Source organism: Microtus ochrogaster (genome assembly GCF_000317375.1).
Source record: "Microtus ochrogaster isolate Prairie Vole_2 chromosome 14 unlocalized genomic scaffold, MicOch1.0 chr14_random_3, whole genome shotgun sequence".
Lineage (NCBI taxonomy): Eukaryota > Metazoa > Chordata > Mammalia > Rodentia > Cricetidae > Microtus > Microtus ochrogaster.
The window spans coordinates 6929730-6948244 of record NW_004949098.1 but is presented as its reverse complement, the minus strand read 5'-3'; the positions used below and the strand labels follow the sequence as shown (position 1 = coordinate 6948244).

The following is an 18515-nucleotide window of genomic DNA, read 5'->3' as shown; positions in this document are numbered from 1 at the left end:
ATCCATTGCTGGTGGGAATGCAATCTTGTGCAACCACTTTGGAAATCAGTGTTTCGGTTTCTCAGGAAATTCGGGATCAACCTACCCCTAGACCCAGCAATACCTCTCTTGGGAATATACCCAAGAGATGCCCTATCATATGACAAAAGCATTTGTTCAACTATGTTCATAGCAGTATTATTTGTAAAATCCTTCATTCTTAAATGATGACCAAACTGAGATGTCAGCAGAGAAGATCCACACCAAAGTGAGATAGTTTCTTTGCAACAGGTTGGAAAACTCTGTAAGTTATGGAGTAAAATGTCTGATTCTAATGCCTTGTGGTGTGTGTGTGTGTGTGTGTGTGTGTGTGTGTGTGTGTGTGTGTTTGTGTGTATGTGTGTGTGTGTGTGTGTGCCTGTGGAGATCAGAAGAGAATGTCAGAACATTTAGACCTGGAGTTGCTGTGATGCACACAACACGAATGTGGGTGCTGATAACTACAAAGGGGTCTTCTGGAAGAGCATCAAGTGCTATTAATTGCCTTACTATCTCTCCTGCCTATGTTTCTATTTTCTTTAAATGAGAAACACTGTGTATCCAGCTTGGTTTTTACTGCTCTATTGCATGCAAGAGACAAATCTTTTTGAAGTAAAGATATGACAACTGGAAGCAGTTAAAGTCTAGATATATCTGACCATGATCTTTATTTATTTTTTAAGTTGTTAAGTTCACAAGAGCAATCTTTAGATGTACACCTCATAATATGATATTATAGTCTTCCATTTTCCCTAATGTTTCAGAGAAAATGACCAAGATTTGTATATGAGTTGTTTAGGGGTTTTTGTTTGTTCTTTCTTGATGCTTCCAGGCTAACAAAGTTTTTAAAAATAATCTTTTCTATGTAAAAGTGATTTCTACTGATATCATTCACCAATTTTGAACAAAGGACTGTGTCACCCTTCAGAAATATATATTTTAACGGCCCACTTGTATCCATAGTTGTTATGCAATCCCCCTGGTAGGACTCTCTTTGGGGTTGGAGAGAAAGTTATTGTGTGGATACATATAACTCAATTCAGTACTCATTCTCAGCACGATACAAAAAGATTTCTCTCTTTCCCTCCTCTCATATTCTCTCATTTCTTGGATATTCCAACATCTCAACACACAAACAAAGACACAAGGGATGATATAGTTAAGAGTCTGATATTAAATAAGAACAAATATCATTACACACAAATATACTAGTCGTTGATATATTCTTCAAAGTTACAGAATGTTTTGCTAACTCAGTGGTAGAATGTCATTTCCCATCTCAGTGTGCCAGAGAGATATAAGACCCTAGAAGTTAACTGTTCCTTCCTGTGGAGAGTGGATGAAGTACAGAGTGAATGTGGAATACTGACACCAGCATGACCAGGTCACCATTGGGAATAGTGAGATCTTCTAAAGTTAAGCTCAGGGTAAAGGCAAGACCTTTTCCTTTTCTGAGCTTGGATGTAGATAAATGGTTGACCTTTAGACAGAAAGAGCACATTTGAAAAATACCAACTGCAACTTCAATCAGGGATGATTACATGATCACGACCCCCTACAGAGACACTTTGACAACAAAGACAAACGTGCCTCCTCATTCATGCTGTACATAATATCTTAATTCCTGTCACTCCCAACCAGGTTTCTAGGACCGAGTTTCACATGCCACATTACGCAAGCAGCAAGACCCCAGCGGACATAACATGACCTGAATGAGAACATTCAAACCTGGGTAGACATGACAAGTCTAACCCTCTCAACAGCACTGTCAGGTCTCTCTGAGGGTGTCACATCCAGTTTCCAAGAGCAGTGGTACTCAGCCTGTGGTCACGACCCTTTAAGGGTCACATACCAGCTATCCTGGGTATCAGAGATTTATATTACGATTCATAACAGTAGTAAAAGTACAGTTATGAAGTAGCAATGAGAAGATGTTATAGTTGGGAGTCATTACAACATTAGGAACTGTGTTTAGAGAACTGCTGTTTAGTGCCTCTATGATTCCCATTGATTAGCTCAAGCACATCAGGTTCAATTCTCTCAAGAAATTAATGACGATATGCTTTAGAAATTCATATCACACTTACACCAACCTCCTATCAGATATAACCTTTTTTCTAGCTTTGCGACCACATTTCTCTCTCTTAGCAGGTTCAAGCATCTACTTTCTCAGCTGTAATTTGGAAAAAAGTCAAAATTTCTCTGCTTATTTCATAAAACCCTTGGAAGAATCAAACAATATTACACTTGAAAATGACAAAGTGGTATGTATACATGGAAAGTAACAGAATTGTTCTTGTCCTGTTATTCAAATTCAAACTCCAGTAAGAAGAACATTCATATTTTTATACCTCTCATGATCCATAAAGATTAGAAACATCAAGGATTGTAGAATAAAATGTAACTACTCTGTTCAGATATAAAAATCAATCACATTTGGGGCAGGTGTACTAGCCATGCTTACCTGTTTCTGAAAGCAATTTTGTGGCTTCTAGCACCTTCTCAGTGTATACCCCAGCTTCGTAGTTCTCCATCTCTGCATTGATGATGTGAATGACCCGGGCTGCCCGGCCCCGTATGGCTCCAGCTGTTCGGTCCAGTGTATCCACGTCCCCCTCTTGGAGGGCAATCACACATTTGTTCACATCCTCCAAGATGTGATTTTCTGTGGAGAGGGCACACACACATTTATATGACTTTGTACTATTTGCAGTCTAATAACTAATCTAAAACAATTTCACCACTTCACCTTGCAGATCCAACTACATAACTGATAATATGAAATTGTATTTAAAGGGCATCTCTTATCATTACAACAGTAGTTGTAATTCCTGAGCACCAGCCAGAGGGTTTATTAAACCAGTCCTTTGACGAGACTTTGGGAGTTTCTGACTCACTAGCGGTACTGCTCAGTTTTTGTTAATTTAACAATGTTGGTAAATAGAACCTCAAAGAAGGAATTGACTCCAATAGAATGGCCATTGAGCACTTTGTGAAGCATTTTCTTGATATATGGTTGATGGGGGAGGACCCAGCACACTTTTTGTAGTGCAACGGCTGGGCACGTGGTCTTGAATTATAAAAGGAAGCACTCAAATCAAGCCATGGCAAGCAAGTATGCAACTTTCTTCATGGATTTTGTTTGGGTTCCTGCCTCCAGGTTCCTACCTTTAACTCCTGCCCTGATTTCCCATAAGGATAGACTGGGATCAAGATTTGTATGAATTCTTTTCTCTCCAAGATGTGTTTGACTAAGTGTGTATCACAGGAAGAGAAATTCAAACTAGGATAGTTTGGGGTGAGACCTAGGAAAGTAAGTTTTAAGGAAATTCACAGGGAATGCTAATGAGGCTGGTGTGAGGAACTTCATAGTTTAAGACCTACTGAAACTTATTTTGTTTCAAAGACTGAAACTTATTGGCCAGGAAGGGTCTTCTTAAGAGCTGTCATGACAGAGGCTGAAGATTTGGAGGTTAAGAGTCCTTGTTGCCCTTGAAGTGAATCCTGATTCAATTCAGAACATCTACATTAAGTGACTCACAACCATCAGTATTTCCAAGTCCTAGGAATTCAACATCCTTTTCTGGCCTTTTCCAGGCACCTGCACACTCATAGTGTAAATATATGCACTCAGAAACATATATGTCCACATAAAATTAAAATGAGGGTAGGAGTCATAAATAGCCAGCAAAAAGTCAATCAGGTCTTTATATATTTGTATATATAGATATAGATAATAAGAAATATTATGTATATTAATTAATCTATATTATCTACTCAGGTATAGATAATATTTCTTATTATCTATACCTAAAAAGAGCTGGCGTTATAGATGCATGAATAGTTGACCATGTTCTTATTGAGGAATGATGTAAAAATCAATGGAGGGCAAGCCAGGTCAGTTAATCCATCTTTTAAAGTCATATTATATGGAAGGTATAGTCACAGAGAAAATGGATCCATGGGAAACGATCACAGAGTTTCCTTGAACTAAATACAGTTCAGCCTGTGGTGTTTTATCAGATTACAGTCAAGGCAAGCACTGTTCTCATTTCAAGGACCACGGTAGGAGAGCAAGTAGGAATCGAGCTATTTCTATAGAAAAGCACATACTTTCACAATAGAACAAGTGGGCCCTATTTCATTTCCCTGTCCAATACTAGATTGTAATTATGCATTTTGGGTATTTTTGAAAGCACAATTCTAAGGAAATTCTCAAAACTTCAGTGCTCTAAAGAAAAACAAAACTAACGTTAAGCTGAAAATTATACCCAGGCACATGCATAACTGTAACTATAGTAACTGAATCCTCAATGTATTGAAATTTTAAGCAAAAATTTAAGCAGTTCATTATTCTTATACTCTAATTTACATTTTAAACTAAGTAGGGTCTGTGAGATATCTCAGTCTAGATAAATTACTTGCCACAAGCCTGGTGACATTAGTTCAATACCTGAAACCCACAAGATAGAAGGAGAGAATTCACTACTCCAAATTGTGCTGAGAGCCACGCAAGTTTACCTTGACACATGCATGCAAATGTGCACACACATACATACATAAAAAATAAATAAATAAGGTTAGGTAGATACTTAGAAAGCAGATGTAGTTTAAGGATATTTTATAATTTTTAAATTTTTAATTATTTGTAGTACTAAAGACTGAATCTAGGGCATTACCCATTGCTCAGCAAGAGCTAATTTCTACCCTAAATCCATGAATGCTCTTATTTTCAGTTCTCAATTTTCATAAAAGATTTCACAAAGTTGTTCCTGATGATCTTGAATTCAGAATCTTCCTGCCTTAGCCTCCTAAGAACTGGGATTATAGGCCTGTACTTCCAGGAGTGGATGAAGTCATCACATTGTCTATATTCTAACAGTAAGAAATAAGGACTTTAGGAGGCAAACCAGTAGGGAGGGCTGAGTCCTGGTGATAGAGATACTTCCCTCCCCCTTCTAAGAGATATTACAGAGAGATCCCTCTCCCTTCCCACTGTGTAGAACTATAGTGAATCCAATTGTCTAAGTGGGTAGCTCTCCCAAGGCACCTGCATCTTTGATTTCAGCCTCTAACACTATGACAAAGATATTTCTATTGTTAATAAGCAACCTGATTTATAATACTGTTTTAACACTGAGCTGACTAAGAGGGACACACAAACACACACAGAGACATACCCAAGAGCACATGTTTTAAAGAAAACTAGCTTGTCTATTATGTAATTGGCTAATCTTAGAAAATTATAGCAACCAAATTCATTGACTAGTAGAAGGGTTGATTATTAGCTATTTATAAAATTTCTATGGCTACTTTTGATTTCTAAGTTCCTATAGGAGGAGAACTCAATAGAGTAACAAACCCTAGGCTTCATTGGAGAGTTCTCTTACTTACTTTAAGCCAAGCACTCAGCACAGAACACATAGAGCCTGTGACAGCACCACACATAAGACCAAAAGTTTGAATCAGTCAGGGTTCTAGTATTGTAAAGAGGAAATTGACATGGGGTCCTCACAAACCAGGAAGTTATTTGTTGTTGACACCGCTGGCAAAGGCAAATCAGTTTATTCCAATGGAGTCTCATTGGGTATATCAACCACATTCCAGGGTAGACCCCATGATTAAAAGTAGTTGACCTACACAAAATGGACTCCTTGTTTTAAACTTGTAAAGGAAGTGGACTGTTTGTTTCATTTGTTTTTGTTGTATTTGTTTTTTGTTTTTGTTTTTGTCCTTTTCCTACTGGTGGAAGGAAAGTAGGAGAGCTTGGGAGGGATGAGGGAAACATAATCAAAACATATTGTATGAAAAATATTAATAAAAATCATTTTAATAAAGAATAAGCACTTAGAGGTAGATTTGTATTACTTCGGGGACTGCTTAGAAACTGTTGGGTATAATCATGCAGTGGGATAATGGTCTGTACCATTGTATTTTAAATAAATAATTGTATTTTAAATAAATGCTTATTGGCCAGTAGCCAAGCAGGAAGTATAGTTGGGGCAACCAGGCAGGAAGTAGAGGTGGGGCAACGAGAATGCTGGGAAGAGGGAAAAGCAGTCTGCAGTCATGACCCAGCTTCATAAGAAGCAAAATGTGACTGCCTTCCCAAAAAAGGTTCCAAGCCATTGGCTAACATAGACAAGAATAATGGGCCAATTTAAGATGTAAGAATTAGTTAATAAGAAGCCTAAGCTAATGGTCCAATCCATTTAAAACTAATGTAAACGTCTGTGTATTTCTTTGGTGCCGAATGGCAGCAGGACAAAGTGGGAGATAAACCTCAGTCGACATAATCTGCTATACACAAGTAAACATTAATTTCAATCTCATATTATATTACCCCATTCAAATCATTGTTCTTTTTTAGTTCATTAAATTTATCATTATTATTGTGTCTGAGAGAGAAATCAAGGCTCAACATGTTCATGACAACTCTGTGGAGTCATTCTCTCCTTCACCTTTACAAGGGTCCTAAGGACCAAAGTCAGGTCACTAGACTTGTGAAATAGAGAGTGCTTTTCCTGATGAGTCATCCTGCCTGCCCTGGGTTTTTTTCTTTCTACATTCTATTGTTCTTTAATTTCAAGTATATGTTAGAATGGAAAAATCAGAAAGGTATCTGTAAATACTGGCTAGTAATCAGCTCTCTTAAACTTACAAAAGCAAACTTTTATAATGCTGATATTGTCTTGAGTGAAACAGCAAAGTGAAATTGGGAGAATGTAGATGGAGGACGATTTTATTTTTATGAAGGATGTCCTGGTAACCATCCCTTCCTGGGATCCAGACTTCATCGTGTGAACTCAGCAGAGCAGACACCCTAGGAAAAGGCTGATGCGCATGAAAATATAGGATATTTTGAATAGAAAAAGCTGACTGCCATAAGCCTCCTTTCCTACAGATGGCTTCCTTGAAATAATCATACACTGCCCTGGCCCCCATAAGGGAGTGAATAGGAGGGGTTTCCTGTGCAAAATATGTGTTCATACTGACATACTTATGGAAATGATATAGCAGTATAAGAACAGGCTAGCTGTTGCTTTTTTGTGCTGTTGGAAAAGATGGTATTTTGCAACCGATTGCAAAGCAATAAAGCCTGCTAATTATGTTGTTAATCTCTCTAGAACTAATACTTTTACAAAAAATCTTAAATATTCATTTATGATCCAATAAATTATATTGCTATCAGAGCTTTTAAAAATAATAATTCTAATTATTTTACAAACTGGGAAGTTGCATCTAATGTATTAAATACAGGAAGAAAAAAGAAGCATACTATTATTTAGAAAAACAGTTTTGATCATTTTAAGGAAAGCAGCTTAAGATGGTATTATGACAAAAATGTTTTTAATCAACAAAATCAGATAATTTATTAGATCATTAAAAATAGTATGATTAATACTTTTTTCTACCTTTTCACTTACTAAGTAACTTACTTTCAATTTTTTTTTTTTGACACAGAGTGTCTCTAATGTAGCCCTGGCTGTCCTGTAACTCTCTCTGTAGACCAGGCTGGCCTTATACTTACAGAGATCCACCTGCCTCTGCTTCTCATCACTAGGATTAGAGGTGCAGGACACCACTCTGAACTTAAGTTTTTTAATATGTTAAGATAGTTTGCTCAGATATTCTCAACCTTCCTCCAACTACTAATGCCCATTATTTAAAAACTAGTCAGAATTTGCTCATAATAGCATTATACTAATTGATGGCATATGTGTGGAAAAGCCACTGAGGTCAGACTATCTTCAAATATATTTGTATTTTGTTAATCTAAGTGACAGAAATGTGTTTGAAAAGAAGCTGCATCTGCCCATGACGACAAGAACCTTTGGGTCAAAAGACAATTCTTGGTGTCTTCATGAATTCTTGGATTTGTGGCATAACTTCTACTTGTACTCTCTTCATCCATACACCAGAGGCCAGTGTGCTTGGAATAACATCCACCTCACATACATCCAGGAGGGTGATGAATTCTTTGAAGACAGAAGACACATGGAATTCAATTTTGAATTTCTGCCAAGATAATGCACCCAGCATATACTCAAGGAAAAGCGGCTAGGTCAACATGTCCATTCAGGGAATATCTCCATTGTGCACATTTATCCTCAAATATTTTAAAGAGGAACAACTCCTGAAGGAAGCTGAGAAATCCTGTTCTGAATAGAAAAGACCAGGGGTTTCAGTGCTAATAAGGCCAGTGTGTTCCACAGGTGGCTTAGTGAAGAAAACCTGTTGTGTGCCACAACTACGGCACTAATTGCCAAGCATGGTTTCTAAACACCAGAAAACAAGTGTTTGCCACAGTTGTATGACGTTCTCTTTTGGATTTTTGCAGCCTTTAATATTTCAGAAAAAAAATGTAATTTTGTTACTTAACAAAGCAAAATCAATGGCAATCAAAAAACATATGAACCACAAAGCTTATTTTGAAGTTTGTATTCAAAACCAGTTACAGCATGAATATCACCAAAGAAAACAAATTCCGGATCCTAGAGTTTTGTTTGTTTGGTTTTGGCTTTTGATAGGAGGAGGAAGAAGGAAAGACAAACAAAAGTCTTGACCATTGTGGAATTAATGACTTTTTACAAATCTTAGTTCTCTATAATTTTGTGAGTCAAACCTAAGAATTAAACTGTCACAAAGTTAATGCCAAGGCATTCATTCTAGGGAACTATTAAAATGGGTACTTTTTGTCCAATGAGAAAGGTTAGAATGTTCTAATACAGCCAGTTCACATTTTTATGAGCCTAAATCTTTATAACAGAACATTGTTATGCTCCTGTGATGTTAATTGCCAACTTCATTGCTCTTCAATTTTGTGGTGTTTTATATGAACAAAATATACATTCATATGTATGAGTTCGGTTAGTGTGGAATAAAAAAGGAAAAACTATAGTCATTAGAAATGAAGGTGTATAATGTATATGTACATGTATATATATGTTGTGAGTTTGTATATGTGCTTGAAAGCATGTATATGTGTGACTTGTGAGTCTGTGCGAGTATGCATGTTAAATACATGTGTTTGAATATATGTATAAGGGTTAGTGTGTCTATGAGTATGTGTATTATTTTTATATTGACTTTCCTGCCAGAAGACTCCCTTAAGAAGAAACTGGTACACAAAATGCCATTGATATAATTCTAAAATACCTTTTGGGTCAAACCTGAAATTTACCAATGCAAATGTTTGACTCCAACACAGAGAGGAGTTGGGAAGTAGTTTCCTCAACTATCTGGCTGTGTCCGGAGCCTATCAGCATGAACAGAGTGGGCCCTGTGTATTTGTCAAACTCTGTCTACAGAAAGGTGCCTGCTGCCTGATTGTTGACTCCACAGGCATGCTCCAGCAGGCTCTGCCAACCTGGCTCCCTGACAGTGCCTGTTCATTTTCCTGTCGTGGCATGCAGCAGCATTTGTACCACTAGGGTTGGACCGCATGGTGTTATCAGCAGGAGCCAAAGCTTTTTCTTGTTGGAGGTAATAATGAGATGCACAAAGGAATGGCAGGAAGAAAGGTGGCAGAGAGGCAGGCCTCAGGGGAAGAAAATTAAGCAAAGCTTGGTGCTATTCACAAAGACTGAGATAAGACACCCCTCCCCCCGCCGCCCAAAGCCTTGCTTCTCTCACCTTTAGAAAAATTTGGACACATATTTGAAGAAAAGAATAAGTTGGGGAAAGTTTTGAGTTCTGAAATGATTTCTCTCTGACAGGGTGGCGGATGAATACTTTCTACTGATATGTAGGCAGTTCACAGGAAGTTTTCCAGGAGGTGTTAGGATTGTGTGTGGTGTGAGCTGAGACATGGTGAACAGCTTCCTACCTCTCACTGGGAGTCATTCTGGGGGAACAAAACTAGAAAGTGACTAGTCACCAAAACCAGCATTAGAGGCTACCTTTCCATTCACCAGTACACAGCTCTCTAATTGTCAACAAGCCCCTCTTACCACTTCTCAGCAATGAGATGTGTGCAGAGTGGCCTTTACAATGGTAAGGCTCAACCATCATCAAACAAATACTCTAGGGATGGTGACATGTTGTGTCCTTTAATCAGTCAAACCCATGGACAGCTACTTTAATATACTGTCTAAAACCAAGCATCTAAGGAATGGAAAACAAGACGAGCTAAGGAAGAAGGTGACAGATTTGAAACTTGAAGATCCTAGAAGTGAAGACAGGAGCTAAAGTGTAAGAGGAAAAGTATACAAAAAAGAAAGAAAGAAATTTCAAATCTTCCCTGATTTATTGAGAACACTGTATATTTTCTGAAAAGAGGATAGTTTGGATTTTCATGCATTTTTTTTTCAGAGTTGTCTACCCCTGTTGTGGGAATTCATTCAGCCAATAGCCTTTTGGCTTCCACCCCATTAGGACGTGGTCTGAAGTACTCCCTGTGGACAGATAAGCACAGACAAAAAGCATGCTTGCCCTCTTGGTGGTGGTCAGAGTTGTGTTCATAGCTTCCAGCTCTCATAGATGACCATGACTGTCTACCCTCACTGTGAGTTTTTCCCCAAATAAATATTTGTTATCCTTTATTCCAGGCTACCGTGGACCTTGCTAATTGTGACTAACGTGGGGCACAAACTCACAGCCCTGGAATTAAGAGTACTATGCTCTACCGACTGAGCTAGCCGGGCACTTAAATACCATGGGCCTCATTGATTACAACTACATACCCTCTCGATGACTTAACATTTTTCAAAGGAACACTAAATATTTATACTTATTTTATAGAGTTTTGGTGAGAGTTGAAGTAAACAGGAGAGAACCAGGCACATTACAGACCCTGAGCCTGTGGTAGCTGGTTTTTCCATTTGCCTTGTCTTGCTTCCATTGTTGAGAACTTGACTTTTTGATTACCTGTTAGATCTAGAGATCTCTAGACTGCCCTGCTCTCTGACAAGCCTCTTCCACAGGCTGCTGTATGAATTCAGTTTCTTCATGAAAGGGAGAACATGCAAGAAGCGAAAAGTACCCAAGAACAAGCCCAGCACCCTCTGCCTGAACATCTCTACAGCTGCAGCTACCAGTCCTGATGGCAGCCTGCTTCTCATTATCAGTGAGAGAATTGCCTCTCTCAGGACTCAGAGCCCCTTGCAAGAGCAGGTAAAGTTGTCGCAAGTGCTGTGTGAGCTGCTGGGTGTGAGTCCCACACAACTGTGGGAAGAACCTGTTCAATTAGAATTTTCAAGAATAATTTCAGCACCTTATAATCAAGGATGATGTTTGCCATGACCTCCTCCCCATTGGATCCATTCAGATAGAATGGTGCTAATCATGCTGGGTCAAAAAGCTCTTCAGAAAAAATGCCCATTTGCTGGCAAGTAGCCAAATCCTGAAACAGCACTGATCAAGTTCACTGAAACTCAGAATGACTTCCTCATCATCAGGATTTTCTAGCCTCTTCCAGCCTGGTTATGTTCATAGAGAAGAAAGTTGCAATTACAGTGGTGAGTGCCACTGTGTTCTTTCAGTCCGTTCATTAGGCATCTTCACAAGTACATATGTAGATCTTTGTAATGTCCTAGGTTCATTATGAGGCTAGTAATTCTACCTGTCTCATCACAAGCCCTCACTTGCAAAACTTTCTGTTCTAGTTTTATTTCTGTTGCTATATAAGATACCCTGACAAAACCAACTTGAGGACAAAGATACTTATTTCAGAGAGCAGGTTACAGTTTATCATTGTAGGGAAGTCAAGGCAGGAATGCATGAAACTAGTCACAAATAACAATCAAAAGCAGAGGTAAATGGGTACACACATGCTGACTTGCTTGCTTGTGTTTAGCATAGGTTTCCCACTCTCATACAGTACAGGTAGGGAATAATACTGCCCTCAATGAATGGGCTAGACATTCCATATCAATTAATTTAAGATAATTTCCCATAGACATACTGATAGGAAAACCGAAGGTAGTCAGTCCATCATGGAGACTCTTTTCTCAGTAATTGCAGGTTGTATTATGGAGTCAACAATGTGAATTTCTTCACATAACTGTAACAGAATAAGTAATTGTCTATTTTTTTTGTTTGTTTTTTTTGTTTTTTTTGTTTTTTTTTAATTTATTTATTTATTGAGGATTTCCGCCTCCTCCCTGCCACCACCCCCCACCTCCTCCCCCCGCCCCCCGATCAAGTCCCTCTCCCCCATCAGCCCGTAGAGCCATCAGGGCTCCCTGACCTGTGGGAAGTCCAAGGACCGCCCACCTCCATCCAGGTTTAGTAAGTTGAGCATCCAAACCGCCCAGGCCCCCCCAAAGCCAGCACGTGCAGTAGGATCAAAAACCCCTTGCCCTTGTTCTTGAGTTCTCTGTAGTCCTCATTGTCCGCTATGTTCAGCAAGTCCGGTTTTATCCCATGCTTTTTCAGACTCAGGCCAGCTGGCCTTGGTGAATTCCCGAAAGAACATCCCCATTGTCTCAGAATGTGGGTGTACCCCTCGCGGTCCTGAGTTCCTTGCTCGTGCTCCCCCTCCTTCTGCTCCTGATTTGGACCTTGAGATTTCTGTCCGGTGCTCCAATTTGGGTCTCTGTCTCTGTCTCCTTTCATCGCCTGATGAAGGTTAATATTCAGGGGGATGCCTATATGTTTGTCTTTGGATTCACCTTCTTATTTAGCTTCTCTAGGATTGCAAATTATAAGCTCACTGTCCTTTAATTATGGCTAGAAACCAAATATGAGTGAGTACATCCTCTATGGAAACTATGAAAGCCAGAAGGTCCTGGATAGATGTCCTGCAGAAACTGAGAGACCATGGATGCAAACCCAAACTACTATACCCCGCCAAGCTATCGTTCACTATCAATGGAGAAAACAAGACATTCCAGGATAAGAACAAATTTAAACAATACGTAGCCACAAATCCAGCCCTACAGAAAGTAATAGAAGGAAAATCGCAACCCAAGGCATCCAACATTGCCAACACTGCCTACAATAACTCAGACATATAGTGACCCTTCACCAGCACATATCAAAGAAGGGAGACAAACAAACTCTACTACCAAAAACAATAAGAATAACCGGAGTAAACAACCACTGGTCATTAATATCACTTAATATTAATGGGCTCAATTCACCTATAAAAAGGCACAGGCTAAGAGATTGGATACGAAAACAGGATCCAACATTCTGCTGTTTGCAAGAAACACATCTCAACCACAAAGACAGACATCTACTCAGAGTAAAGGGTTGGGAAAAGGTGTTCCAAGCTAACGGTCCTAAGAAAAAAGCAGGTGTGGCCATTCTAATTTCTAACAAAACTGACTTCAAACTAAAATCAATCAGAAGAGATCGAGATGGACACTTTATACTCATAACAGGAACAATTCATCAGGATGAAGTCTCAATCCTGAATATCTACGCCCCTAATATAAAAGCACCCACTTATGTAAAAGAAATATTACTAGAACTCAAGGCAGACATCAAACCACACACACTAGTAGTAGGAGACTTCAACACACCGCTCTCTCCAAGGGACAGATCAATCAAACAGAAACCTAATAGAGAATTAAGAGAATTATTGGAGGTAATGAAGCAAATGGACTTAACAGACATCTATAGAACATTCCATCCAAATAGGAAAGAATATACCTTCTTCTCTGCTGCTCATGGAACCTTTTCGAAAATTGACCACATACTCGGAAACAAAGGAAACCTCCACAGATACAAAAAAATATCAGTGTCCACCTGTGTCTTATCTGATCACCACGGATTAAAGTTAGAAGGCACCAACAATACTACCCACAGAAAGCCGACAAACTCATGGAAACTGAACAGTAATTGTCTATTTTAAGACATAAGTCAAGTAAATTAACCAATTCAAGTATATGGGTAGTGTAGGTATGCTGAAAATTCATCCTGATTAACAAAAAAAATGCAAAATCTAAAATGGACTGTAAGCTCTTTGTTACAATCTATTCATCAGAAAGTTAGAGCTTTTCCCTGGAATGCCCCACTCAGTGTCTTGAGATAAGAATTTTTCAAGAGGGTTTTGTAATCACATTTGCTAGGATGATTGAAAACTCAAAGGCCAAAGAGAGACCTTGAATCACAAACCTATATCATTGCTGAGATATGTCTTATCTTGTTAGCTTCCTCCAGCTCTCTGGGAAGAGGCCTGCAGGTGATTACCTGAGACAGAGAGGAAGTCATCCACGGAGGTGATGTCATCCACAGCCTCAGTCAGCACTCGGACCTGCTTTTCCCACTGGTCTTTGAAAACATCCATGTTGTCCTGCGCAACTTTGCTCTGTGGCCGGGCAGCCAGGGTGAGGGCAGCATTGATGACCTGTTGGTTAGAAAACACAGGGTCCTGAAGATCACATTCTCCAGAAGCGAGACAAGCAGGTCAAAGCACAGGTTGGAAGCCCAGACCTAGAAGTTACTGCAGATAAATGAGTTGTCAGTATTCAGCACAATCAGAAACACTAAAGACAAAGGAAGTTAGAAACCATCATTACTTTTTGCTGCTTCTTTTGAAGATACAGTAATTAGCTTCAGACTTCAAAGAGTGTTTGCTGGACAAGTCTAATTTTCTTAGCACAGAAGTACGAGAAATATATCCCTTATTTTCTGCATGTGCAAGCCTATAATTTACTTATTGAGATAAGGTAAATAGATGTAGAATGTTTAAACCACAACCCCAAACAAACAGAATAAAGTCAATAGCAGAAAGAATGGTGGTAATTGCCACTGTAATCCTGAATACACTGAATGGTTGGCATTTCTTTTAGAGAAAGGTAAAACTTTAAGTGCTTCTGGATTGGCAGTTAACATATTCCAGTTGAAAAATAATGGAGCTCTAAGTGGCTGAGGAGACAGCATGGTGGATAAAGTGACTTCTACAAGGGCTTGAGCTTGGAAGCCTAGAGCACATAAAAAGTCAGGAGTGGCAGCACAGACCTATAACCTGGCCTGGCAGGATGTAGCAGAAAGTAGATCTCTGAGGCACAGTGATCAGTTAGCCTAGCCAAATCCATGAGTTTCAGATCTATTAAAAGACACTTGATAAAAATACATAATAATAATGCAGGTGATAATAGAAGTGGACCTCTGGACTCCATATGCATGCGCACATACACATACCTGCATGCCACAGTGCAATGGATGGGGGGGAAGGTAAAGAGAGAGGGGTTCTGTATAGGGGGGTCAGGACTCTTAGGATACCAAGGGACTTTGAAAGCAAAGTGAAGGGTACTTACCTGTGGACATAGGCTGTCAATCTGGGTGGCTGCCATCCTGACTAATTTCACCCCTTCCTCATTGTTAGAGATGGAACAGGCCAAATTGGCAACCTGTGTGAAAGAAGAGTCAAGTGAAAATTGAGTTGAAAAAGAGAAGGAAAAGGAAGTGTGACCCTCTGTTTTTCAGAAAGGTGTTATTCGCTTCCAGCATCCCACCACAAGTGGAATAAGGTCAATCGGCTGTGCTCAACCCTGGGATACCACTTAGTGAATTCGGGTATGTTTACCAGGAGAGTAGACTGCCAAGAAGAAACTACTGCTTCAAGATCCTCAAGTATAGTTTACAAAAGTATTGCTTTTAAATGACGTACTTTGAACATGTCTCTCCTTTGCACTTCCTGGATTTGTGTTCACTTTCTTATGAGCCCCAAACACTCATCATTCAGTAAAGAATACCACACACTTGACTGCATCCATCCTTGATTCTTTCAGTGAAAGAAATGCTACATGTGACGATTTGCATTGAAAAGAGTTATCATATGCCAAATTAAAGCTCTCTACAAATGGAATCTACATCTTCCAGTCTACCAGCTGCCCAATACAATGCCCTCATGAACAGATAAGACTGATGTACAGAAAGACAGGATGACTGGTGGAGTACATCAAAAATTATATAGCCCAAATCTACCATAAAAGTATACATATTTATTTTTTCAAGAACATTAAACAATCTAAAATAGCAAAAATAAAACAAAAAAAATATTTCAACTTCCTAGAACAAGCAGCCCTATTTAGGTTATTTTTTTTCTCATCAAGGTGTGAGACTTGGTAATACAAGGTCAGATTGATTGGCCAAGGTCAACAGTACACAAAGCTGCCATTAAAACTCTGATCCATCCCATCAGACAGTTGTCAAGAAGACAGAAGATTGAGGATTAGAGAGGCTAAGAGGGAGGAGGGGGCATTGTGGGCTGGGAGCAGCACAAACAGAACAAGTGACTAGCAGAGGAAAAGTACCCTGGCACCTCTGGGCCACATTCATTTTGTACTCAGAGTGTCTCTGGTTTCTAAAACAATCTGCTTCCCTGGCAGATCCCCTAATGCTCAAGGAAATTAAAATGACCACACATTTGCATAATTCCTAAGGTGAAAGAAACCTGAGCTGGGCAGTGCAAGAAAGTGGGTGGAAGGCAGAGCTGGAATGGAGAGCTATCTGCAGGCAGAGCTGTGTGTTCACATCATAGCTGGGAACACGTGGATGGTGAAGTAGGAATACTTTCCAAAATGACTTCAGTGCACCATCAGGGTAAGAATTGCGTTTTGAAGATTGGTAACAAAGATGGGGGATACCTTATGTTTATTACAATGGAAATATAAACTGCCAAGATTATAGCTCCAATGAGTTGCAAGTATTGTCTTCTAGTTTTTTGTCACTCATATTTAAAATTCTTCTGAGAGCCTTCCCCAATACCGCGAGTTTTTAAAATAAAACTGAGAAAAGCCAAGTGTCTCGTACTCACAGTAAAGGACACCAAGTGCAAAGGGGAACATAGCTTTGGAGAAGTGACACGTGGGCTAATACTGAAGTCTATCAAGCTCAGTTTCCTTTAGCTGTATTTCGTGGTTTCTATTCTGCAGTTTAGTATTTCAAAGATTTATTTTACTTTTAGTTAAGAGTACTTTGTGTTTCTGTGTGTGAGCGTATGCACATGAGTACATGTACCTGCAGAAGCCAGAGGTGTCAGATCCCCCAGTGAGTGGAGTTATAGGCGGCGCCCTATGTGAGTGCTAGAAACCAAAGTTGGGTTTTCTCAAAGAGCAGTACTGGTTCTTACAGGGTAAAGCATGTCTCCAGAACCCAATATTTTCTGTATGTTTATTCATTGTACATTGCCAGCAACTAATTCAGTACTCAATACAGGTATTCCATATGTATTGAGTGAATCATTAAAGAATAACTATTAACATGAGTGTATAGAAGCTGCCGTGTACCATGACTGGGAATATGACTTTCATGGGAGATACTTAAATTAGATACCTTCTAATCAGTATTTATTTACTCTATGATATTAATCAATAGTTTCTACATTCTGGTTCTTATTGTGAACCCTAAATGCAGGCCCCTTGTTCATGGTAGTCCAAGAAAAATCAGAAATATATTTAATTAAATTTGTTCTTTTAATCTTCAATTGAATTATTCTATATTGATGTGGAACAACTCTTTCTACCATAGAATATTTGTTTTATGTGGTAGCTTGATTGTTCTTTGGTATGTGAGACAGACTTAATGTCACATTCCTGAAAAGAGTGGACAGTTAAAGAGTGCTGTATAACACCAACACGAAAAAATTAAAGTTCTCCTGAAACCAAGGCTGGGTTAATATTCTCTTGCATCAAAAAGCAGTCAATGAAATAACAGTTCTGGTTTCTTAATGGCTATAAGAAAAAGGGAGAAGTAAACAAGAACCAGATGGTGTTTCTCATGGAAGGGCATGGTGACAGTTAAGTGTTGATTATCACCTTGACAGGAACTTGTATCACCTAGGAAACAAGCCTCCAGGCTCATCTGTGAGAGATTACTAAAACTGGGTCAGCCTCTGCATGCCAGTGAAGAATTATCTAGATTAGTTTCATTGAAGTAGAATAACTCTCTCAAGTATGGGTGGCACCATGTCCTGGGGTTGCATCTTCCAGGGGATTAGAGAAAATTAGCTGAACAAAAGCATTCAGTGTCCTTTGATTTCTGACTGTGATGGCACTGTGATCAGGTGACTCAAGTAAGCACCACCTTGATTTTCCTACCTCAGAAGACTATATCTTAAAACTGTGAGCCAAATAAATCTACCCTCCCTTAAGTTGCATTTGCCACAGTACTTTGGGCAGCAACAAAAAAAGTAATTAGGATAGCCATAGCGCTATCTATGAAACATTTTTTCCCCACCAAAAATAATCTAAAACTGTTCAGCTTGTATAATTAACTCAAATTTGAAAGAAAATATAAAAGATAAAAATAAGTATGGAAAGGAACATCAAGACTGCTATCCTGAAAATACTGGTATTAAGAAATGGGTGAGCCGAGCGGTGGTGGCGCACGCCTTTAATCCCAGCACTCAGGAGGAAGAGGCAGGTGGATCTCTGTGAGTTCGAGGCTAGCCTGGTCTACAAGAGCTAGTTCCAGGACAGGCTCCAAAGCCACAGAGAAACCCACCCTGTCTCGAAAATCCAAAAAACAAAACAAAACAAAAGTCGGCAGACATGTTTCAGGGAAACAGGAGCATTCGGGTCCTGGCTGAGGTTCATTTCATT

General features: G+C 39.2%; 1 protein-coding gene across 3 annotated transcripts in view; it reads right to left on the bottom strand.

Moving 5' to 3' along the window:
- Ctnna2 (catenin alpha 2) overlaps nt 1–18515 on the bottom strand; it is a 1150887-nt gene that overhangs the window by 96725 nt on the left and 1035647 nt on the right. For all 3 annotated transcript variants that reach the window (XM_026787990.1, XM_013352850.2, XM_026787991.1), the window contains exons 10-12: nt 15228–15320; nt 14158–14314; nt 2483–2683 (exon numbers count right to left, since the gene is read on the bottom strand). In XM_026787990.1, coding sequence (XP_026643791.1) covers nt 2483–2683; nt 14158–14314; nt 15228–15320 — 451 coding nt within the window. The remainder of the gene's footprint in view (nt 1–2482; nt 2684–14157; nt 14315–15227; nt 15321–18515) is intronic.